We start from the raw sequence: 15,889 nt of genomic DNA, 5'->3' as shown, positions 1-15,889 counted from the left end.
GCATGCAATCAATTTGACTGTTTGACGGGTTTTGGGATGTTTACGTTTTCTAGGGGTTAAGGTAACGTAAGTACCTCACTCTGCCTGTTCTTAGCGACGAAGGGAGACAGCTACGATGTCAGGTATCTTTGATCCCGCTTGCTGGCCGAGTTCCACGGAATTTCAAGACAGATCTTGACGACGTCCATTGATGCTTTGGAGTCTCCAGCGGGAGGGTGCACGCCTTGGCAACATGGAGGGTACCTAGCCGTGGGGCTGATGCTGCAATTCTATAAACCTACACTAGTCGTTCCATGGAAGTTGAGGGGAGCGGGAGATCGCCTTTGCAAGATACATCCGCCTACACTATGTGAAAACCATTTCGCCAGAAACTATGATATTGGCTACCTGACCGCCCGTTAACAACAACAGCCGACCCCGTATCGGAATTTGCTCGCTGTTAAGCAGCAAGAGCCAGACAGATCTACCTAAGTCAATGTACTCGGACAATAATTGGTCGGGTCTATCTTTGTAGGCGCGGGCGACCATGTCATGTGCCGTCATAAAACAACTTCCATGACTTCAGGTTAGACCGAGTGCATTGGTCGGCCGACCCAATCCCTCAAGCCCCCCACCCTTAAATAAGCCCAACTTGCTCGACGCGGTAAGTCGCCTTCATGTCGTACCCGGGTCGCAGAAGTCGGCTTCGTGGTTTCGAACCCCATCGCCCTCCGGCGAGTCATACCCGACTCAAAGCCTCCTCCACTTGCGTTCACTCATCCTTCCTCGCCACGCTTGGCATGCAAACGTTGGCAATGAAAGACAGATAGAGATTCTCTTGGTGAGATCGAGGTCTCCAAAAATTCCCCAGCCAGCCTAAGCCAACTGGGAGCGGTCAGGTAGTAGTTTTCAACTAGCAAAAACGCGATCTCGGACGAATCCTCACTGATACGCGTAAAACCCCTGCACTCGGATGGGGAAAAGAAGAAGAAGAGAGGAGGAAGATCCCGGAGGACAAGCGATTATTTATACACCGAAGACAGTGGTCTGTGCGCACCCCCAAACCCCCAAATCAGTGGAACACCTGAAAATGTGGGGCCCTGGCTCCATGAAGAAGAGTCAGAGTGCAGGCACTTCACCGCCCGCCGTACCAGCGCACAAGTGCTGGCTCAGGGCCACGCCACTTACTTAAATGGGATGGCAACTCTATGCCACCTGAACTGACCTCGCTGGCTGTAACGTCACTCCCAGTTCCTTTCTTCGGACGCCTAATGATCCTCCAACATAGCAGTCAGCCATAACGCCAGGAGTCAAGTTGAATGACTGCAGCACCCTGGTTGCGTCGCTGCCTGAATTTGTCTCATCTGGATAGTATCTACTAGTACTATCCAGATTCCAGACATGGGGCACAGGTCCTCTATGTGAAGTCAAAATGGCCAAACAAAGAGGGTAACAATCCGGCTTTCGGGCCGAGCATGTTATACATATTACAGGGCCATCCAGATTGCCACAAGGCACGAGGGGATACAGTACAGGATATACTAGTCGAGGCTCCTGCTCATCGGATAAGCACCTCCCCAAGTGCTGGCTTCTTAGGCAGCCCCTTGACAGCCACACGCGAAACAAGATCGCTCGAGTGCTCCTTGATCATTTCCCTGAGCGCGGCTCGCTCAATGACAATCCTGCCCGTTTCCAGCAGATCCTTGACATCAACATCCTCCAGCTCCAGAGCCCGCCCGTTCTCTCCTGCAATATCCATCCCCGTGAAGAGGTTCGGCCTTCTGTCGCCCGTGATGAAGGTAGTTCGACCGTGGACCTTGTCCCACTGGAGTGATGTCATCAGTTCGCCGACGTACTTGCGGACAAAGCTGTCCTCGAGCTCGCGACCGAGCAGCTCGGCCTCGGCCAGCTGAAGGAAATCGTCAGGCAGCGGCAGCTCCAGCCCATCCTCAGTTACGATCAGCTCGCCGCGGCGATACCGGTAGGACAGCGCAGTGCGCCACGCCAGGTCGTAGACCTTGCGGTTGAGCTTGGTGCTGAAGTCGCGCGGCTTGGGACCAAACGTCTTGCCGCCGCCGCGGAATAGGGGCGATTGTCGTGTGCCGGCGCGGGCACGGCCTGAGCCCTTTTGCGGGCGAATCTTGCGGTGCGAGCCGGCTACTTCCCAACGGGTTTTGGATGAAGCGGTACCCTGTCTCGTCTTGTCGCCTTCATACACTACGGCCAAGTGGAGGATGTCGCGGCGTAAGGGGAGGTGCAGATGCTTCGTGGACCATTGCTCGAGGGAGCGGGGCTCGAGGGATGGGAAGGAGTAGATGGTGAGCGGGACGGTGGTGACTGGCGGGCAGTTAGTTGATACCGCAATAATAGACCGTCCCCAGAGGGGTGACCAGGAGCCGCGGTTCACGTACGGGGATTCCACGGCTCTGTTACGGACCGTGTGATGTTCGCCGGCTGCGAGTCGACTGTCGTTGCCATCATCCTCCTACACGCCGCGGAAGGTTGCCGGACCTGGTGCAAATACCTCATATGTCAACGCAGTCGCCGAAGCCACCATAGAAAGGAACACGAACAGGCAGTGTCCTGCATGGCTGTGTGACGAGACTCAAGCCTCTCATGGCCTCACTGAGGCTCTTCATCCCCTTGCCGGCCATTGCGGCGGTCTAACGCGCAGCAACAACAATTCGTTCTGTGCTGCAATAGGATCCGGCCGCTCCGTTTACCGCCGTCTTGTGGTCTTGCTGTCGTGGACAAGTCACCAACCCGATTCGCGGGTGAAGTTCGCTGTGAGCTGCCGATTGTTCGCGAAAAAAGATCTAGAGTCGTTAACGCACAGACGGCGCTAAGTAGCAGCCTGCCAGCGGAGGTTGCCGGCCCCTGGCCGCCTGGCGTCGTGCAGCGGGTCCAAAAATTGGCCTGCAGCTTCACATCGGCGGATCTCAATCGAGAGCCCCAGTCGCTGCTCCAAATTTTCGACGCCGACTCCCTCCGCACACCGGACCTGCCACACCAGCTATGTCGAGGCCGCAGCAGGTTGCGCGACCGATCGTGCGGTCATTACGACAAGTAACCGGCAGCACAACAGCAACATGCTCGGCTCGGCCAATTGGCAGCCGCCAGTTCTCGTCAACGCCGAGTCAGAAGGATGAGACGCTGACGACAAGTACGACGGCAGAGCCCAGCGCGGAGGCTCAGAAGCTCGCCGCCGATGCTGCTCTGCTCGGCCAAAAGAAGGCGTCACACTTAGCCTCGATGATCAAGCAGGGACCCGAGGAGCAGCTCTCTCAGTTCCTGTCGCCACAGCTCGGATCCCGGAGAAGACGTGCCGCCTTAGCGACCACGGGCAACGTTCCCTTCGAGCAGTTACCGTACCAGTGCTTCCAGGAGGCCCGCAAGATTCTAGCGCAGGATCGCGAGGACAAGGTGGCGAAGATCCTTGCGGAGAATGAGAAGATCAAGCGCCTAGAGGAGACCGACGCAAGCACTTTCCGCGGAGGCGAGGAGTACAAGCGGAAGCGGTTAGAAAGTATGAGGGCATACGTCGAGAGGCTCAAGATCCTGGCGGACATCAACGACCCAATGGTGAAGAGGCGCTTTGAGGACGGCCAGGGTGTGTCTCTGAATGTTTGCGCATTCCGCCCCGCTGTTGCTGACCTAGATTAGGCGACATGAACAAGCCCATCTACCGCTACCTCGCCCACCGCAAGTGGTCTTCGATGGAGCGCGAGATCATCCTGCAGCGCATCAAGCAGTTCCACATCGTGCCGGATCTCCTGCCCAAGTTCGAGCCAACCATGGATGTCAAGTTGACTTTCCGCGGCTACAAGGTGTCCCCCGGCGCCATCCTCAACAGCCGCATGACCGAGACGGCGCCGACGCTCCGCATGCAGGTCTTCGACAAAGGGGAACGGCTCTTCTCCATTGTGGTCATGGACTCTGACGTACCGGATCCCGAGTCCGACTCGTTCGGGAAGCGCCTCCACTTCCTGGCGACCAACGTCCCCTGGAGCCCCACCAAGACCTCGCTACCCCTGACGCGGCTAAGCAGCGGCTCTGCCGAAGACGGCCCGGAGCTTGGTGCCCTCGCCGTCCCATGGCTGCCTGCCTTCGCCCAAAAGGGGGCGCCCTACCACCGCCTCAGCGTCTTCGTGCTCCAGCACAACAACAACGAGCCCCTCGACACGGCTAAACTGAAGGAGCTTTACGACGGGGCAGGCCGCGATGGCTTCAGCCTCAAGAGCTTCCGCGACAAGTTCGGCCTGACGCCCGTCGGGTTCAATATGTTCCGGACGGTGTGGGACGAGAACACGGCCGATGTCATGGCGCGCCACGGCATCCCGGGCGCCGACACCGAGTTCAAGAGGCAGCGCGTCGTGTCGCTCAAGCCGCCGCGCAAGGCACGCGGTTGGGAGGCCAAGCGCCAGAAGCCCAAGTACCGCTCGCTCTGGAAGTACACCAAGCGGATCAAGGGGCTCAAGTACTAGTAGGCGAGGGCGGGGCCGCCTTGGTTCGGGCATGGGGAGCGGGAAAGGCGCTAGACATGTTATCACGGACTTGTATCATATCCTCGGTGTACTTGATATGTATAAAAATGGGTTTGGATTCCGGGTGACGTCCAACGTCTAACGTCTATGCGGTTATGTTAAGCCTTAGTTCGACACAAATCAGGCGTAACGGGTCTCAGAAAGGTTATTGTTCTCTCCTACCACAACTACCCCAGCTCATACGCGACTAGATATGTCCTACGACTGAACAGTATCTCTGCTGCTCCTTAACAGGTAGACCCGTTCATCCATCCGACGATAAAATGCCGCGTTTGTCCGTTCACAGATTGGAATGCATCATCCGCAACCCCTCCATTACCCATACGATACCATACCATACCATGAAGCATTCCCAAAGGACAAGATGCCATTGCAACACACAATATACGCTCACGCCACTCTCTTATGCTGCTTGACAGCAATCCGGCTACGCTTCCCCGTCGTCCATCATCGAACGTGTTCTCGAATCCCTCTTCACGTTTGTGTGGGAGGCACCCAAGCCCCTACAGAACGAAGGCGTAGGCCTCCAGCTCCTCCACCCGCCGCTCCGCCCGCTCAGCCCTCTCCCGCCACAGTGCACACGCTTGTTCCGTCTGCCGGAGCCGTTCCCTGAGCCTAACTAGCTCGAGCTTAAGCTCAAGCTCAAGTTCGTGGACTAGGTTTGCCTCTGCGTTTGCACTGACGGTCTCCAGGGCGTCGTCGGACCTGCCTTGCGTCTTGTCCGCCGATGTGTAGTGGCAGGATTCCCCAGGGCGGTCTGCATCTATCTCGCGTTGTTGGAGCTTGCTGGGGTGAGTTTCAGATAGTGGCAATGGGGCTGCGTTCCTTTTAGGAGTTGGCATGAATGGTGTTGCATGTGCATGAATCGTCTGGTCATTGTAGGGTACTGTTTCGGATTTGTCCCCTTGCTGCTGCTCTTGGGTAGAAACCAGAGGAAACCGTCTGGTTATGGGGCCCTGGCAGCCAGCTGTTGACGCGGGTGGCGACTTGGTCCATGGGACGCTTGGGCTGAGGCGAGGTGTCGTTGTTGCTAGCTTTGGCTCAATCCTGGATGTAGATATGATTGTATCCGGCCGGTCTGCTGGGCTTCGACCAATACCAAGGGCTTTCTGCCTCGGCAATCTCTTGCTAGACGAAGAGCCTCGTAGGTTGGGAGTGGTATGTTGAGATGCTGGTGTATGTGGCTGGTTCGGGTTACTCCCCCTTACGGGCGATTCTGAATATGCCGTCGGTTCAACCGTTGGCGGACTCGTGGTGTCGCAGCAGCTCCCATCTCTGGCCGTCTCCGACAGCCGTCCTTTCCCACACGTGCAATCGGTGTTCGCCGTGCCTTCTGCACTTTCTGCCGTCCCTTCAGATGCTGGCGGAGGCGGATCCCGTGTTGCCGACCACCGTGGATGCCGCTCACCACCGTTGGGATCCGTCGGCTTAGGCGACCTACTAGGTGATTTTACCGATAACGAACTAACAGCATACGGAGAGAGGATCTCACTCGGCCCGAACTCAGCTCGGTTCCTGCTGTTTTCTCCCGGAGTAGGAGGACTGATTGGACCAGTAGAGGCACTCTCGAACATAGCTGCCATGGCCTTGACTGCGCTGCCGGCCATGCTCACCGGTGTTGACTGGGGCGCCGTGTCCACTGTTGGTCGTGCTGGTTGTGTCCTGGGACCGAATAAAATGGTTCGGTTGGACCTTAGAAGGGCTGGTCTGTTGCCCTTGTTCAGATGAAACGTTGCCGCGTGACGCGTTATCGCGCTCGAAGGGACACTGTCGGTGGACGCTCTGTCGGGGGAGTAGCCAGTCTCTTTTGCGGGTTCTCCGTTTCTGGTTCCATCGTGGCTCGTACGGTGCCGCGAACGGTCTATCGGGATGACTTCTGATCCGGTCTCGGGTTGGTTGAAACCATGCCTCGGGCTCTGCAATCTCGCAGCTCCCGTTGGTCGGGCAACGGGGCTTCCAGTCTCAGCGGAGGCAAGGGGACCGCGTCCTGACCTCCAGTCTGACAGCCGGGATCGCCCGCGCGCAAAGGCGGCAGCGCTGGGTGTATCATTGTAAAACTTGCGTTTCAGGGGGGTCTCTGTGCCTCTAGACGGACTTCCCATCTGCTGCTCAACCTTTTGTCCCTTGATGGGAGTCGCCAAAGCGGCCGGGGATCCCGGTGGCGTGGCTGACTCGAATGAGTTCGCGCCTCTCTCGCGTGTCCTCCGGCAAATGCCATGTCTTCTTGGGGTCCCTGGTGTTGATGCGTCGCCTCTTGATCGCTCAAGCATCGCCGGCGAAGGCTCCTCGACAGGTGGCGACAGCACGGATGTCATTGTACGTGCATGACTGGACAATGGCCGCGTCGGCCTAGGCCGTCGACGGGGAATGACGAGCGAAGATGGCGGGTTATGGCGTGTCCCCCGCGCTTCCCGTCTCGTTAGCGTTGGCGGGACCTCCATCCGCGGAGAAACTTACCTGGGTCTGGAGTAGGACTTGAAGGTGCTGGTGACACGCCGGCAAACGAACCGGAAGCAGAGTGCGGTCTTCCCATCGCGAACGCCTCCGACGCAGATGGTCCCATCCCAGCTCGCAGGTGGTATCCGTCTTGACCTGCCCTCCGCAGCCCGAGGCTCTTCATATGTCTAACGACCTCCCGCCAGTTTATTATGAGCATCTCCGCAATGCTATTCGCCACGTGGATCTTGTCGACCACCCGGCCGGGTGGCTGAGTGTCTTCCGGAACCTTGGATTTCCGCCTCTCCTTCCTCGCACTGGTAGGTGTAGCCGGGGAAGATGCCAAGCCGCAGCTGGGGCCGGCAGACTTCATCGTGTATGAAGTGAGAAGATCACCGATCAGGAGCGGACCAAATACGATCCCCAGCGCGTTGTAACCCATCAGGGCAGATGTGGGCAGCGGCCTTCCATGCTCATCCTCCCGTGGTGCCTTTTCAGCCGCGCGTCCGATCAGGCATAGCAAACCAAAGACAGCACATATCAAGTCGCGGCGAAGCTGAGACCTGACGGCGCCTATGGCCAGAGCGATGAGTCTCGCCCTGACCTTGGTCTGCTTCGTCCTGGTAAGCTCCGCTTCTCCGTCTAGCTGACTGTGGATCGCGACAAGCGCATCGAACAGAGGCAGGGAGCCCAAGATGCCGCCGGGCAGGCCTGAGAGGAGGCGCTTGAACGTGGAGGCAACATCATGAGTCCCGACCTTGATGTGCGAGGGAAGGTTTGGGCAGCAGATGGTGCTCGCGATCTCGTCCGCATCTCCATCGGCGCAGTAATGGTTGTAGAGAGCGTTGACGACGCGGATTGACCCAGGTATCCGAAACACACCTCGTGTCTCCGCGCCTGTCGCCGTGTCAGCACCCTAGTGAACAGCCGTAGACCCGCGAGGTCGCCTACCGTGCTGGACGAGGTACTGAGCAGTTGCGCGGAAGCAGGTGGGAAGGACAAGAGAGCCGGGGGAATATTCCGAGGGTAAATACAGCAAGCTCTTGCCGCAAAGCCGGACTAGAGACTGGAGGCCCGCGTCCTTGAGATTGTCCCTCCTTGCCCCGTTCATGAGGTGCAGGGCCAGATCGCCGACACTGCGCTTGCGTCTGATCTTCTTTTCCGACTTCGTGGAGCTGGCATCGCTTGTGACTGAAACCTGACGGAGAAATGTGCGCGAGAACCAGCTTCTTCTCTGCCGCGGGGACTGGTCTGGCTATTCTAAGGTTAGAAGGGGATCGGCAGCTTGGAGGCCAGAGGCATAGCTGACCAGAGATGGGGCGTGATTTCCGGGCGCTAGCGTTCGAATGCCATGCTGCCATGGTCAGCAGAGTCCATCTCGCGCCGAACATCGAGGCGCTGGAACGCACTTTCCGGGCTAATCTGTTGTACTCCTCCACAAGCTCATCGTGAAGTCCAACGTCGTCGGCATCGGTAAGCTCGGCCAGGTCTCCACTGGACGAAGTCCAAGTCGCGCTGGTTGCAATTGCGCGCCTGTCATGTGCTGAAGCAGAAAGTTGAGCAACCGGGTGAACAGGCCGCCTGCAAGTCGCCGCGTTCGGTTCAGACTTGCGGAAGGGTCGCACCGGATGGAAGGCTGCGCCCCAGTCCCTTGAAGACAGATCGAATGAGCGCCTAGACGAGGCATCCGTGGCTGCTTGCAACAGCATTGCGGTGGCAGACAGATTTGCTGTCCTCGACCCAATGCGTCGAGTAGCAGCCGATAGCAACGACAGATGCGCTGCAACAATGAACAGGGCCAAGTATCTGTTAAGTCAGATATGGATGTTGGCCAGTTATGGGCCTTGATAAAATGCAAACGGTTCGCGAAGTGCCCATATAATGAAGCCTGGCTCGGCTGGAACATTGTTGTGGTCAGACAGCTGCTGCTTCCCGTTTTACATTTCTGGACGGCTCATACAGACCGTGCTATGTTCCTTCCCCCCAAAGAGTGGGAAGAGGGACGATGCAGGGTGCATCCCGTCACATCAAGCAACAGCGTCGAGAAGATCGCGGAACCGGCTTGGTTCTTTTCATATCGTGCTCGCTCCGCACTTTGGACATCGGTGGGTTCGTTCGTGTTGAGCCTTTCCACGGTTTCACAACTGCATATCCACTGTGCCAAATTGGTTCTGGAAGGCTTTCGTGTCGCATCTCTGACAGAACAAAACAGTTCTTTACCTTATGGATAGAAACAGACATATGCAGCCATGGTATTTGTATTCCACATCCGGCCCTGACGCCATGCAATGCGAACAAAGAAAAAAGGAAAAAAAAAAGGAAAGGAGAAAAATTGAAGAAGGAGGGGGGAGGGGGGTGACGGGCACAAGAACAGCCGATAGTGATGCAGGAAGTTAGACAAGCGAACAGCGTACGCCTTTATGGTCCGGATCATCACAGACCGACATCCCACCCAGAGGATCACACTAGGAGCCCCGGATATCATCTTCTTCCTCTCCGTAGAGGAGAACGTACTTGAGTATGTCTGAAAGTGAAATGATACCCCTGAGCCGGTTGTCGTCGTCGACCACAATCAGCCTGTGGACTCTGGACCTGCGGATTGTGTCGAAGATGGCGTCTAGACGGTCGTCTTCACTGCATGTGTAGATCCCAGGGAAGTCGTCTGCCCGCTTGGAGAGGGCGTCTCCGACGGTGGCGGTCAGCTCGTCGTAGGCTCCGCCTTTGATACAAGGGATGACATCGACGGCCTCGAACACGTTCAACACCTTGTCGCTCTTGTCGAGAATTGGCACGGCCGAAATGTTGTGTTCCACCATCAGGTGGATAACGTCCAGAACGGAGCTGTTCATGGTGGCCGTTGCTAGGTTGGTGTAGGTACCGAGCCCAATCTCCCTCACCGGCTTCTTCAGGAGAATCGTGTGCTTCTCGTTGTTGACGGCGATGAACTTAAGGATGCGATACTGCGTGATGACGCTGACCACCATCTCACGGCCCGTTTCGTCGTCGACGTCGACCAGCGGGATTCTCCTTGCTCTCGTCTTGAGCATGCGCCGACACGCTTCGTACAAGGGGCGCATGGGGTGGACTGACACCGTCTCAAGGGGCAGCACTCCAATCGCCCGCTCGATATCTGGTCCCCGACACACCGGGTTAGTCCCATCCACGCCTGACCCTCGGGGTCAACGGAGGCCTGGACCCACCTCGGAGACTGCTGAGACGGAACTGGTCGACCTGGTCAATTTCGTCGGGAAACTGGCAATAGTATTGGATCACATTGATGTAATCGGTGCTTGTCAGCAAGCCGGCAAAAGTAGAATTGTGAGAGTCCCAAAGCGGCGCCGAAACGATGCCTGCAACGCGTGTCGGTTAGCGCTTCGTGGCCCTGTGCAACCATCGGCGGCTCACGCACCGTTCTGGATCAGGATGTTCAGGCTCTTCTTGATCAGGAGGTCGTTGTCGAGCACCACGAGGCGGAAGGATAGGGGAAGCACATCGTAGCTGGTCCGGACCTTGAGGAACTCGCGAATCCCACGCTGTTTGCTCTTGTTAGCTAGATGACCGTGGGGACTTTGCAAGCGTTCCGGAACCCCGCATCGCAGTCTTGTGGTGGAAATTCCTCCAAGCGAAAGCGAGCGCGGAGCCAGGGCGGCTGTCTCGGGATGGGCAGGCTCACCAGACCCTGCATCTGGTCCTTATCCAGGCCACTGGGACTCCTCTCCGACATTGTGCGACTGGGAGGCTTCGGGCGCAGGTACGACGACGGCGCGACAAAAGGGAGCTCGTGACCTGGCCGCAGCGGCAGCCTGCCATTTTCTCCGCTGGAGGTGGTGGCGGCGGGAGCGCTGTTGGCCGCAGGATTTGCCGCATCGGGGGAAGCACGGGGGTCGTCCATTATCGCGATCGTGGAACGTACATCGGGGACACTTCCCGTCCGCGTTGGGTTGTCTGCTGAGGGCGGGCTCTAGCACTGAAGCAAACTTGCCCCTCTTCAGCGGACCGAGGACCGGAGAGACAAATGAAATTGAGAGATCAAGGGCTCGGCGCCGCAGGACCTCGGAAAATGATTGCTGCTATATTGCCGTGTTCGATCCCTTAATGGCCCAGGTTGAAAATGAGCTAGCACCCGCGAGTTTGGACAGGAGCATATTCCGCCTTGGTCTTGAGCCTTGACATAAGCTCCCGCATTCAACAGTGATGTGGGTACGGTCACTACCTACTCTGTAGATACCACGAGTATTCCGTACATGTTCTACTTTTTTGCTCTGATAAGAACCCTGGCACTGACCGGTACTAGTAGGGCTGCCCAAATGTGACGCTGTGCCGGGGAGCTACCTGTTAGTGGATACACTACTAGTACCGTACAACTCGGTCATCGGTGTGTACGGAGGTACTGCCTCAGGAACCTATGTGTGCCATGAACGTAACTGTATGTCGATGACGGCACCTTACAATAAGAGGTGAGACGTCGTGCTGTCATGGTGCCTTCTACAATAAGTGCGCTGTGCTAATCTTCTGCCTACTTTGTCAGGTTCACCTAGCACTCTTCAGACAATTAATACCTACCTTAGTGTACCATATGCAGAGCTAATACGTCGAGCAGTCGGAGGTCAGGTCCCAGCAGATCCTGCCTATAAGGCCAAGGGAGGCCGTGACGTCCCGAATAAGAGAGATGCCAGCTGAGGGATGGCGAGGAGGCGCCGGAAACTTGAACAGAGCCAAAGCGCTTGATGCAGTATTGTGTCCCAGCATTGTGTTTGGAATCCTATCAATTCCATATAACCGTGCAGGCCTTGTTCCAGGTTGTCAGTTGGACCGCGACAACTCAATGTGCGCCTTCGGTAACTGGGGTGACGTAAGGCAGGCATGAACTAAGGTAGGTAGGTACCTAGGTTCTTCAGAGACAGTCCTTCTATGCGGCCACTAACTAGCCCCATGGGAAGCCGTTGGTTGCACAGCTGGCACACAATCCTAACAACATTGCCTATATGTGCCCAAAAAGTCCAAATCTCATTGGAAATGTTCCCAGCAGTCCGAGTATTGTTGGTTGTGGAGGATAATGGACCGTTACCAATTTACGGATACAAACCTGAAGTTGCCTAGCGCAGACCCACCCGTGCACGGTCCTTCTGGACCCCGGGCAAGTGGTGACCGTGACATGCAAGCAGCTTCCATCATGGGTTGTGTTGTTCCCGTTGTGTTTCTGTTCGGCGCAGCTGACCGGGCCAAACAATCAACATCGGACTAGGCAACTGACGCCCGCCGGCGCAAGCTCATCGCCATCGCGATTGGGCACGAAGAACTTGCCTGCAGAAGACTCTTGATCTTGCCATATCGACTTGAAGTTTCGTGGGACCGATCTGTTTTGTGAGCGTGCAGCTCACCGACCGCTCCCGCTGTTCTCAACAAAGCACGAAGCACAAACCGGCCTGTAGTGGGAGGTCGCAAATATCTCGAAAGCCGGCCCCAAGGTTAGGCCCATCGCTGTCATTGTATCAGCGGCCATGGGTATCTGCAGTTCCTCGTGCTGCGGAGGTACGGCCGCTCTTCAACCCGTGTCTGAATTACCGGCGTGCTAATGAATCTAGGCAAATCCCGCGATGCCTTGTACGAGAATGTCCTCGCCGAGAATGAGCGGGAGGCCGTCGCAGATCTCCTACAGTATCTTGAAAATGTCAGCATCGCGTTCACCCGACCGCCAACGTTGTGAGAACCGAACTGACCTTCTCGAAGCGTGCCGAAACCGACTTCTTCTCAGGCGAACCCCTTCGAGCTCTAAGCATCCTCGTTTATTCCGATAACATCGACCTTCAACGGAGCGCGAGCCTAACCTTTGCCGAAATCACAGAGCGAGGTGCGTGTTCGGCGTTCTGCTCATAGCAGCTGGCTCTCGACTAACACGACTAACCTCGCTACGTCAGATGTCCGAGCTGTTGACCGTGACACCCTCGGCCCTATCCTCTTCCTCCTTGAAAACCCGGACATTGAGGTACAAAGAGCAGCCAGCGCCGCTCTTGGTAACCTGGCCGTAAACAGTAGGATCCATCATACGGTTATTTCAGCTAGAAGATGTGGCTGACTGAGGGCTTAGCTGAAAACAAAGTCTTGATCGTCCAGCTTGGTGGCCTTCAACCACTTATCAAACAGATGATGTCGCCGAATGTCGAGGTCCAGTGCAATGCTGTCGGATGCATCACGAACCTGGCAACGCACGAGGATAACAAGGCCAAGATCGCAAGGTCGGGGGCTCTGGGACCATTAACCCGGTTAGCCAAATCGAAGGATATGAGGGTTCAAAGGAATGCCACTGGCGCTCTCCTCAATATGACACATTCTGGTACGTTTGTTAGTCGAGAGTAGCGGCAACCCGCAGCTAACAACCTGCAGACGAGAACCGACAGCAGCTAGTAAATGCAGGCGCCATCCCTGTGCTAGTCCAGCTTCTTTCATCGGCGGATGTGGATGTGCAGTACTATTGCACAACTGCATTGAGCAACATCGCTGTCGATGCTGCAAATAGGCGGAAGCTGGCTGAGACCGAGCCTCGGTTGGTGCAGTACTTGGTCAATCTGACAGAGTCCTCCTCGCCAAAGGTTCAGTGTCAGGCTGCCCTGGCGCTTCGGAACCTCGCGTCCGATGAGAAGTACCAGCTCGAAATCGTCCAGGCCCACGGACTTGGCCCGCTTCTCCGCTTGCTGCGGTCTTCGTATCTCCCGCTCATCTTATCTGCCGTAGCATGCATCCGGAATATCTCGATCCACCCGCAGAACGAGTCGCCGATTATCGAAGCGGGTTTTCTGAGACCCTTGGTCGATCTGCTAGGGTCGACAGATAACGAAGAAATCCAATGCCACGCCATCTCGACGCTCCGCAACTTGGCCGCCAGCTCGGATCGGAACAAGTCACTGGTTCTCGAGGCTGGTGCAGTTCAGAAGTGCAAACAACTCGTCCTGGAAGTCCCTGTTGCTGTTCAGTCTGAAATGACCGCTGCGATCGCGGTTCTTGCCCTGAGCGACGAGCTGAAGACTCATCTCCTGGAACTCGGGGTCTTTGAGGTTTTGATCCCCCTGACCAAGTCTCCTAGCGTTGAGGTACAAGGGAACAGCGCTGCGGCCCTGGGCAACCTGTCCTCGAAAGGTTAGTTTACCAAATCCCTTTTCGAGATGTATGTCGTACTGACGAGGATCAGTGGGCGATTATAGCATATTTGTACAGAACTGGACAGAGCCAAGCGACGGTATCCACGGTTACCTCAGCAGGTTCCTTGCCAGCGGAGATGCTACGTTCCAGCACATTGCCATCTGGACCCTCCTTCAATTACTCGAATCGGAAGACAAGAAGCTGATCGGTCTTATTGGGAAATCTGATGGCATTGTCGAGATGATCAAGCAGATTGCCAATCGCCAGATGGAGCTAGACAATGAGGGTGAAGATGATGATGAGGGAGAGGTCGTCAACCTAGCTCAACGATGTATGGAGCTGCTCGGACAGGGCGTGTCGAAAAGCCACATCGAAGGCTGATGCTGACACGAATGCTCGGGCTTCCTGCTGCACCCGTGTGTTCTTTTTTCACTCATATTCCTTGCTTGTTCATTGCGCATCATGAAGCGGCACGGAGTTGGTGGCGTCAGTATTGTCTATACACAGGATTGGGACATGGGCGAGAGGGCGGGCTTGAAAGATATGTATACTGCGGATGAGTATTGGGAAGGGCTGTTTGGAGGGTGATGTTACGGGGTTGTTGGGTTCCGCTCGGAAGCTCGGCCCCTGCAGGGCTCTTGCGTATTTTGTATTACGGCGCGGAAGAGTGACATGGACGATGCCGGACAAGAAGAGCAGGCTACTACCCGTACCCCGCGGGCCTCAGGGACGCCTTGTTATCCATTCAACTTAGGTAGTTACAGCACGGCCACCCTGTATCGGCGGGTTTGGCCTTTGCTAATCAAATGTAATTAGACACATTGCCGCGAACATTCAGCATTGGCAAGAAAGAAGACTTACAATACCTATCTGTATGTGGAGACGTTCTCGAAGGTCGTAAGCTGTCAGATGAACTGTTTATTACATACATAGCAGTCCCCGAACTATTACTCGATTGGCCGGTGTGCTTTTCGCAAGGGGTTGGTAATCCACTTGATTTCTGACCACGGCCGGACCGTCGCAATGACCTTGCCCCGGATTAGTGCTAGAGGCACAGGACCGAAGTACCTCGAATCTCGGGACGCAACCAGGTTATCTCCCACAATCCAGCAATGACCTTGTGGCACCTAAACTCAAAATCAGCGCACATCTTCACCCCTACGGTTGAGATTGAATGGAAGACGCACTCACCTGGATCATGTTCCCGCCCCCGGTCCCCATCGCCATCGCCCCTCCTCCTTCCCCAGGCGTATCCATCAGCACGTAGTCTCCGGGCAAGCCCAGCACCCTCTTCACGCCAACCTCCTCGTTGATGGGGATGTTGTACGCCACCACGTCGCCAACCGTAATCCCCCGACCGAAACGGTGCAGCTTCGAGACCAGCAGCCACTCGCCCAGTACTTCGAAGGTCGGCAGCATGGACGGGCCCGAGGCCGGCGACATGGAGATGCCGTATTCCCAGATGAGGTGGGCGAAGGCAATAAACTTGAGCGTGTGCAGCGCCACGCGGAAGGGGTGGCCTAGCCAGGAAGGGGCGTCCCTGGGATGGCCATTATCTGGTGGTACGGGTAGGGAGGGGTTGGAAGGGGGTGGTGGTCCTGATGGCGGCGACGGTGGCGTGGATTTGGTCGTGAACCTGAGCCTGGACGACCTAAAAAGGTTGCGCAGGATTGGAGTTATGTAGGGCATGGGAAGGGCAGCGTGTTGGCTGACTAGCGGCGCATGGCTGTGGTGCTGGGTGGTGAGGTTGAAGTGTGAGATGAGCCTCGCATTGGTCTTGTTAACTTCACGTT

General features: G+C 56.4%; 6 protein-coding genes across 6 annotated transcripts; 2 read left to right on the top strand and 4 right to left on the bottom strand.

The window, feature by feature from the left end:
* Window positions 1-1,053: 1,053 nt before the first annotated feature.
* B0T15DRAFT_525043 (ribosomal protein L4 domain-containing protein) lies at window positions 1,054-2,793 on the bottom strand. Its single transcript, XM_062868817.1, has 3 exons — window positions 2,553-2,793; window positions 2,391-2,490; window positions 1,054-2,316 (listed from the first exon to the last, which is right to left on the bottom strand). Exons 1-3 carry the CDS (start codon window positions 2,631-2,633, stop codon window positions 1,538-1,540), a joined length of 960 nt encoding a protein of 319 aa, XP_062724476.1. The 5' UTR covers window positions 2,634-2,793; the 3' UTR covers window positions 1,054-1,537.
* A 201-nt stretch (window positions 2,794-2,994) lies between these two features.
* On the top strand, window positions 2,995-4,463 carry B0T15DRAFT_392234 (phosphatidylethanolamine-binding protein; the record flags this gene model as incomplete). The annotated part of the gene is made up of 2 exons (XM_062864620.1): window positions 2,995-3,589; window positions 3,643-4,463. 2 exons carry the CDS (start codon window positions 2,995-2,997, stop codon window positions 4,461-4,463), a joined length of 1,416 nt encoding a protein of 471 aa, XP_062724475.1.
* Window positions 4,464-6,942: 2,479 nt separating this feature from the next.
* Window positions 6,943-8,127, bottom strand: B0T15DRAFT_391302 (uncharacterized protein; the record flags this gene model as incomplete). Its single annotated transcript, XM_062864583.1, has 2 exons — window positions 6,943-7,856; window positions 7,911-8,127. Coding segments are annotated over 2 exons (1,131 nt in total), but the record flags the coding sequence as incomplete, so codon positions are not given.
* A 1,180-nt stretch (window positions 8,128-9,307) lies between these two features.
* On the bottom strand, window positions 9,308-10,940 carry B0T15DRAFT_115789 (uncharacterized protein). The gene is made up of 4 exons (XM_062861551.1): window positions 10,633-10,940; window positions 10,369-10,492; window positions 10,160-10,309; window positions 9,308-10,089 (listed from the first exon to the last, which is right to left on the bottom strand). Exons 1-4 carry the CDS (start codon window positions 10,849-10,851, stop codon window positions 9,425-9,427), a joined length of 1,158 nt encoding a protein of 385 aa, XP_062724473.1. The 5' UTR covers window positions 10,852-10,940; the 3' UTR covers window positions 9,308-9,424.
* Window positions 10,941-12,045: 1,105 nt separating this feature from the next.
* Window positions 12,046-14,882, top strand: B0T15DRAFT_525033 (armadillo-type protein). Its single transcript, XM_062868816.1, has 7 exons — window positions 12,046-12,491; window positions 12,545-12,630; window positions 12,690-12,810; window positions 12,878-12,991; window positions 13,048-13,293; window positions 13,344-14,093; window positions 14,146-14,882. Exons 1-7 carry the CDS (start codon window positions 12,461-12,463, stop codon window positions 14,475-14,477), a joined length of 1,680 nt encoding a protein of 559 aa, XP_062724472.1. The 5' UTR covers window positions 12,046-12,460; the 3' UTR covers window positions 14,478-14,882.
* A 75-nt stretch (window positions 14,883-14,957) lies between these two features.
* On the bottom strand, window positions 14,958-15,881 carry B0T15DRAFT_525031 (peptidase S24/S26A/S26B/S26C). The gene is made up of 2 exons (XM_062868815.1): window positions 15,288-15,881; window positions 14,958-15,223 (listed from the first exon to the last, which is right to left on the bottom strand). Exons 1-2 carry the CDS (start codon window positions 15,783-15,785, stop codon window positions 15,044-15,046), a joined length of 678 nt encoding a protein of 225 aa, XP_062724471.1. The 5' UTR covers window positions 15,786-15,881; the 3' UTR covers window positions 14,958-15,043.
* Between the last annotated feature and the right edge of the window lie 8 nt (window positions 15,882-15,889).

This window comes from Chaetomium strumarium (genome assembly GCF_033439665.1).
Source record: "Chaetomium strumarium strain CBS 333.67 chromosome Unknown B0T15scaffold_2, whole genome shotgun sequence".
Taxonomy (NCBI): domain Eukaryota; kingdom Fungi; phylum Ascomycota; class Sordariomycetes; order Sordariales; family Chaetomiaceae; genus Chaetomium; species Chaetomium strumarium.
The sequence above is the reverse complement of the archived record's forward strand: the minus strand, read 5'-3'. Positions and strand labels throughout refer to the sequence as shown.

Coding starts and splice junctions, on each gene's coding strand:
- B0T15DRAFT_525031 (XM_062868815.1), bottom strand. CDS start 15,785: ATGCCCTACATAACTCCAATCCTGCGCAACCTTTTTAGGTCGTCCAGG. Junction 15,224..15,287: donor GGGGCGGGAACATGATCCAG/GTGAGTGCGTCT, acceptor TTTTGAGTTTAG/GTGCCACAAGGTCATTGCTG.
- B0T15DRAFT_525033 (XM_062868816.1), top strand. CDS start 12,461: ATGGGTATCTGCAGTTCCTCGTGCTGCGGAG. Junction 12,631..12,689: donor TCCTACAGTATCTTGAAAAT/GTCAGCATCGCG, acceptor ACCTTCTCGAAG/CGTGCCGAAACCGACTTCTT. Junction 14,094..14,145: donor GGGCAACCTGTCCTCGAAAG/GTTAGTTTACCA, acceptor GACGAGGATCAG/TGGGCGATTATAGCATATTT.
- B0T15DRAFT_525043 (XM_062868817.1), bottom strand. CDS start 2,633: ATGGCCGGCAAGGGGATGAAGAGCCTCAGTGAGGCCATGAGAGGCTTG. Junction 2,491..2,552: donor AGCCATGCAGGACACTGCCT/GTTCGTGTTCCT, acceptor TATTTGCACCAG/GTCCGGCAACCTTCCGCGGC. Junction 2,317..2,390: donor AACAGAGCCGTGGAATCCCC/GTACGTGAACCG, acceptor ACTGCCCGCCAG/TCACCACCGTCCCGCTCACC.
- B0T15DRAFT_115789 (XM_062861551.1), bottom strand. CDS start 10,851: ATGGACGACCCCCGTGCTTCCCCCGATGCGGCAAATCCTGCGGCCAAC. Junction 10,310..10,368: donor GAACATCCTGATCCAGAACG/GTGCGTGAGCCG, acceptor CACGCGTTGCAG/GCATCGTTTCGGCGCCGCTT. Junction 10,090..10,159: donor CCGTCTCAGCAGTCTCCGAG/GTGGGTCCAGGC, acceptor GTCGGGGACCAG/ATATCGAGCGGGCGATTGGA.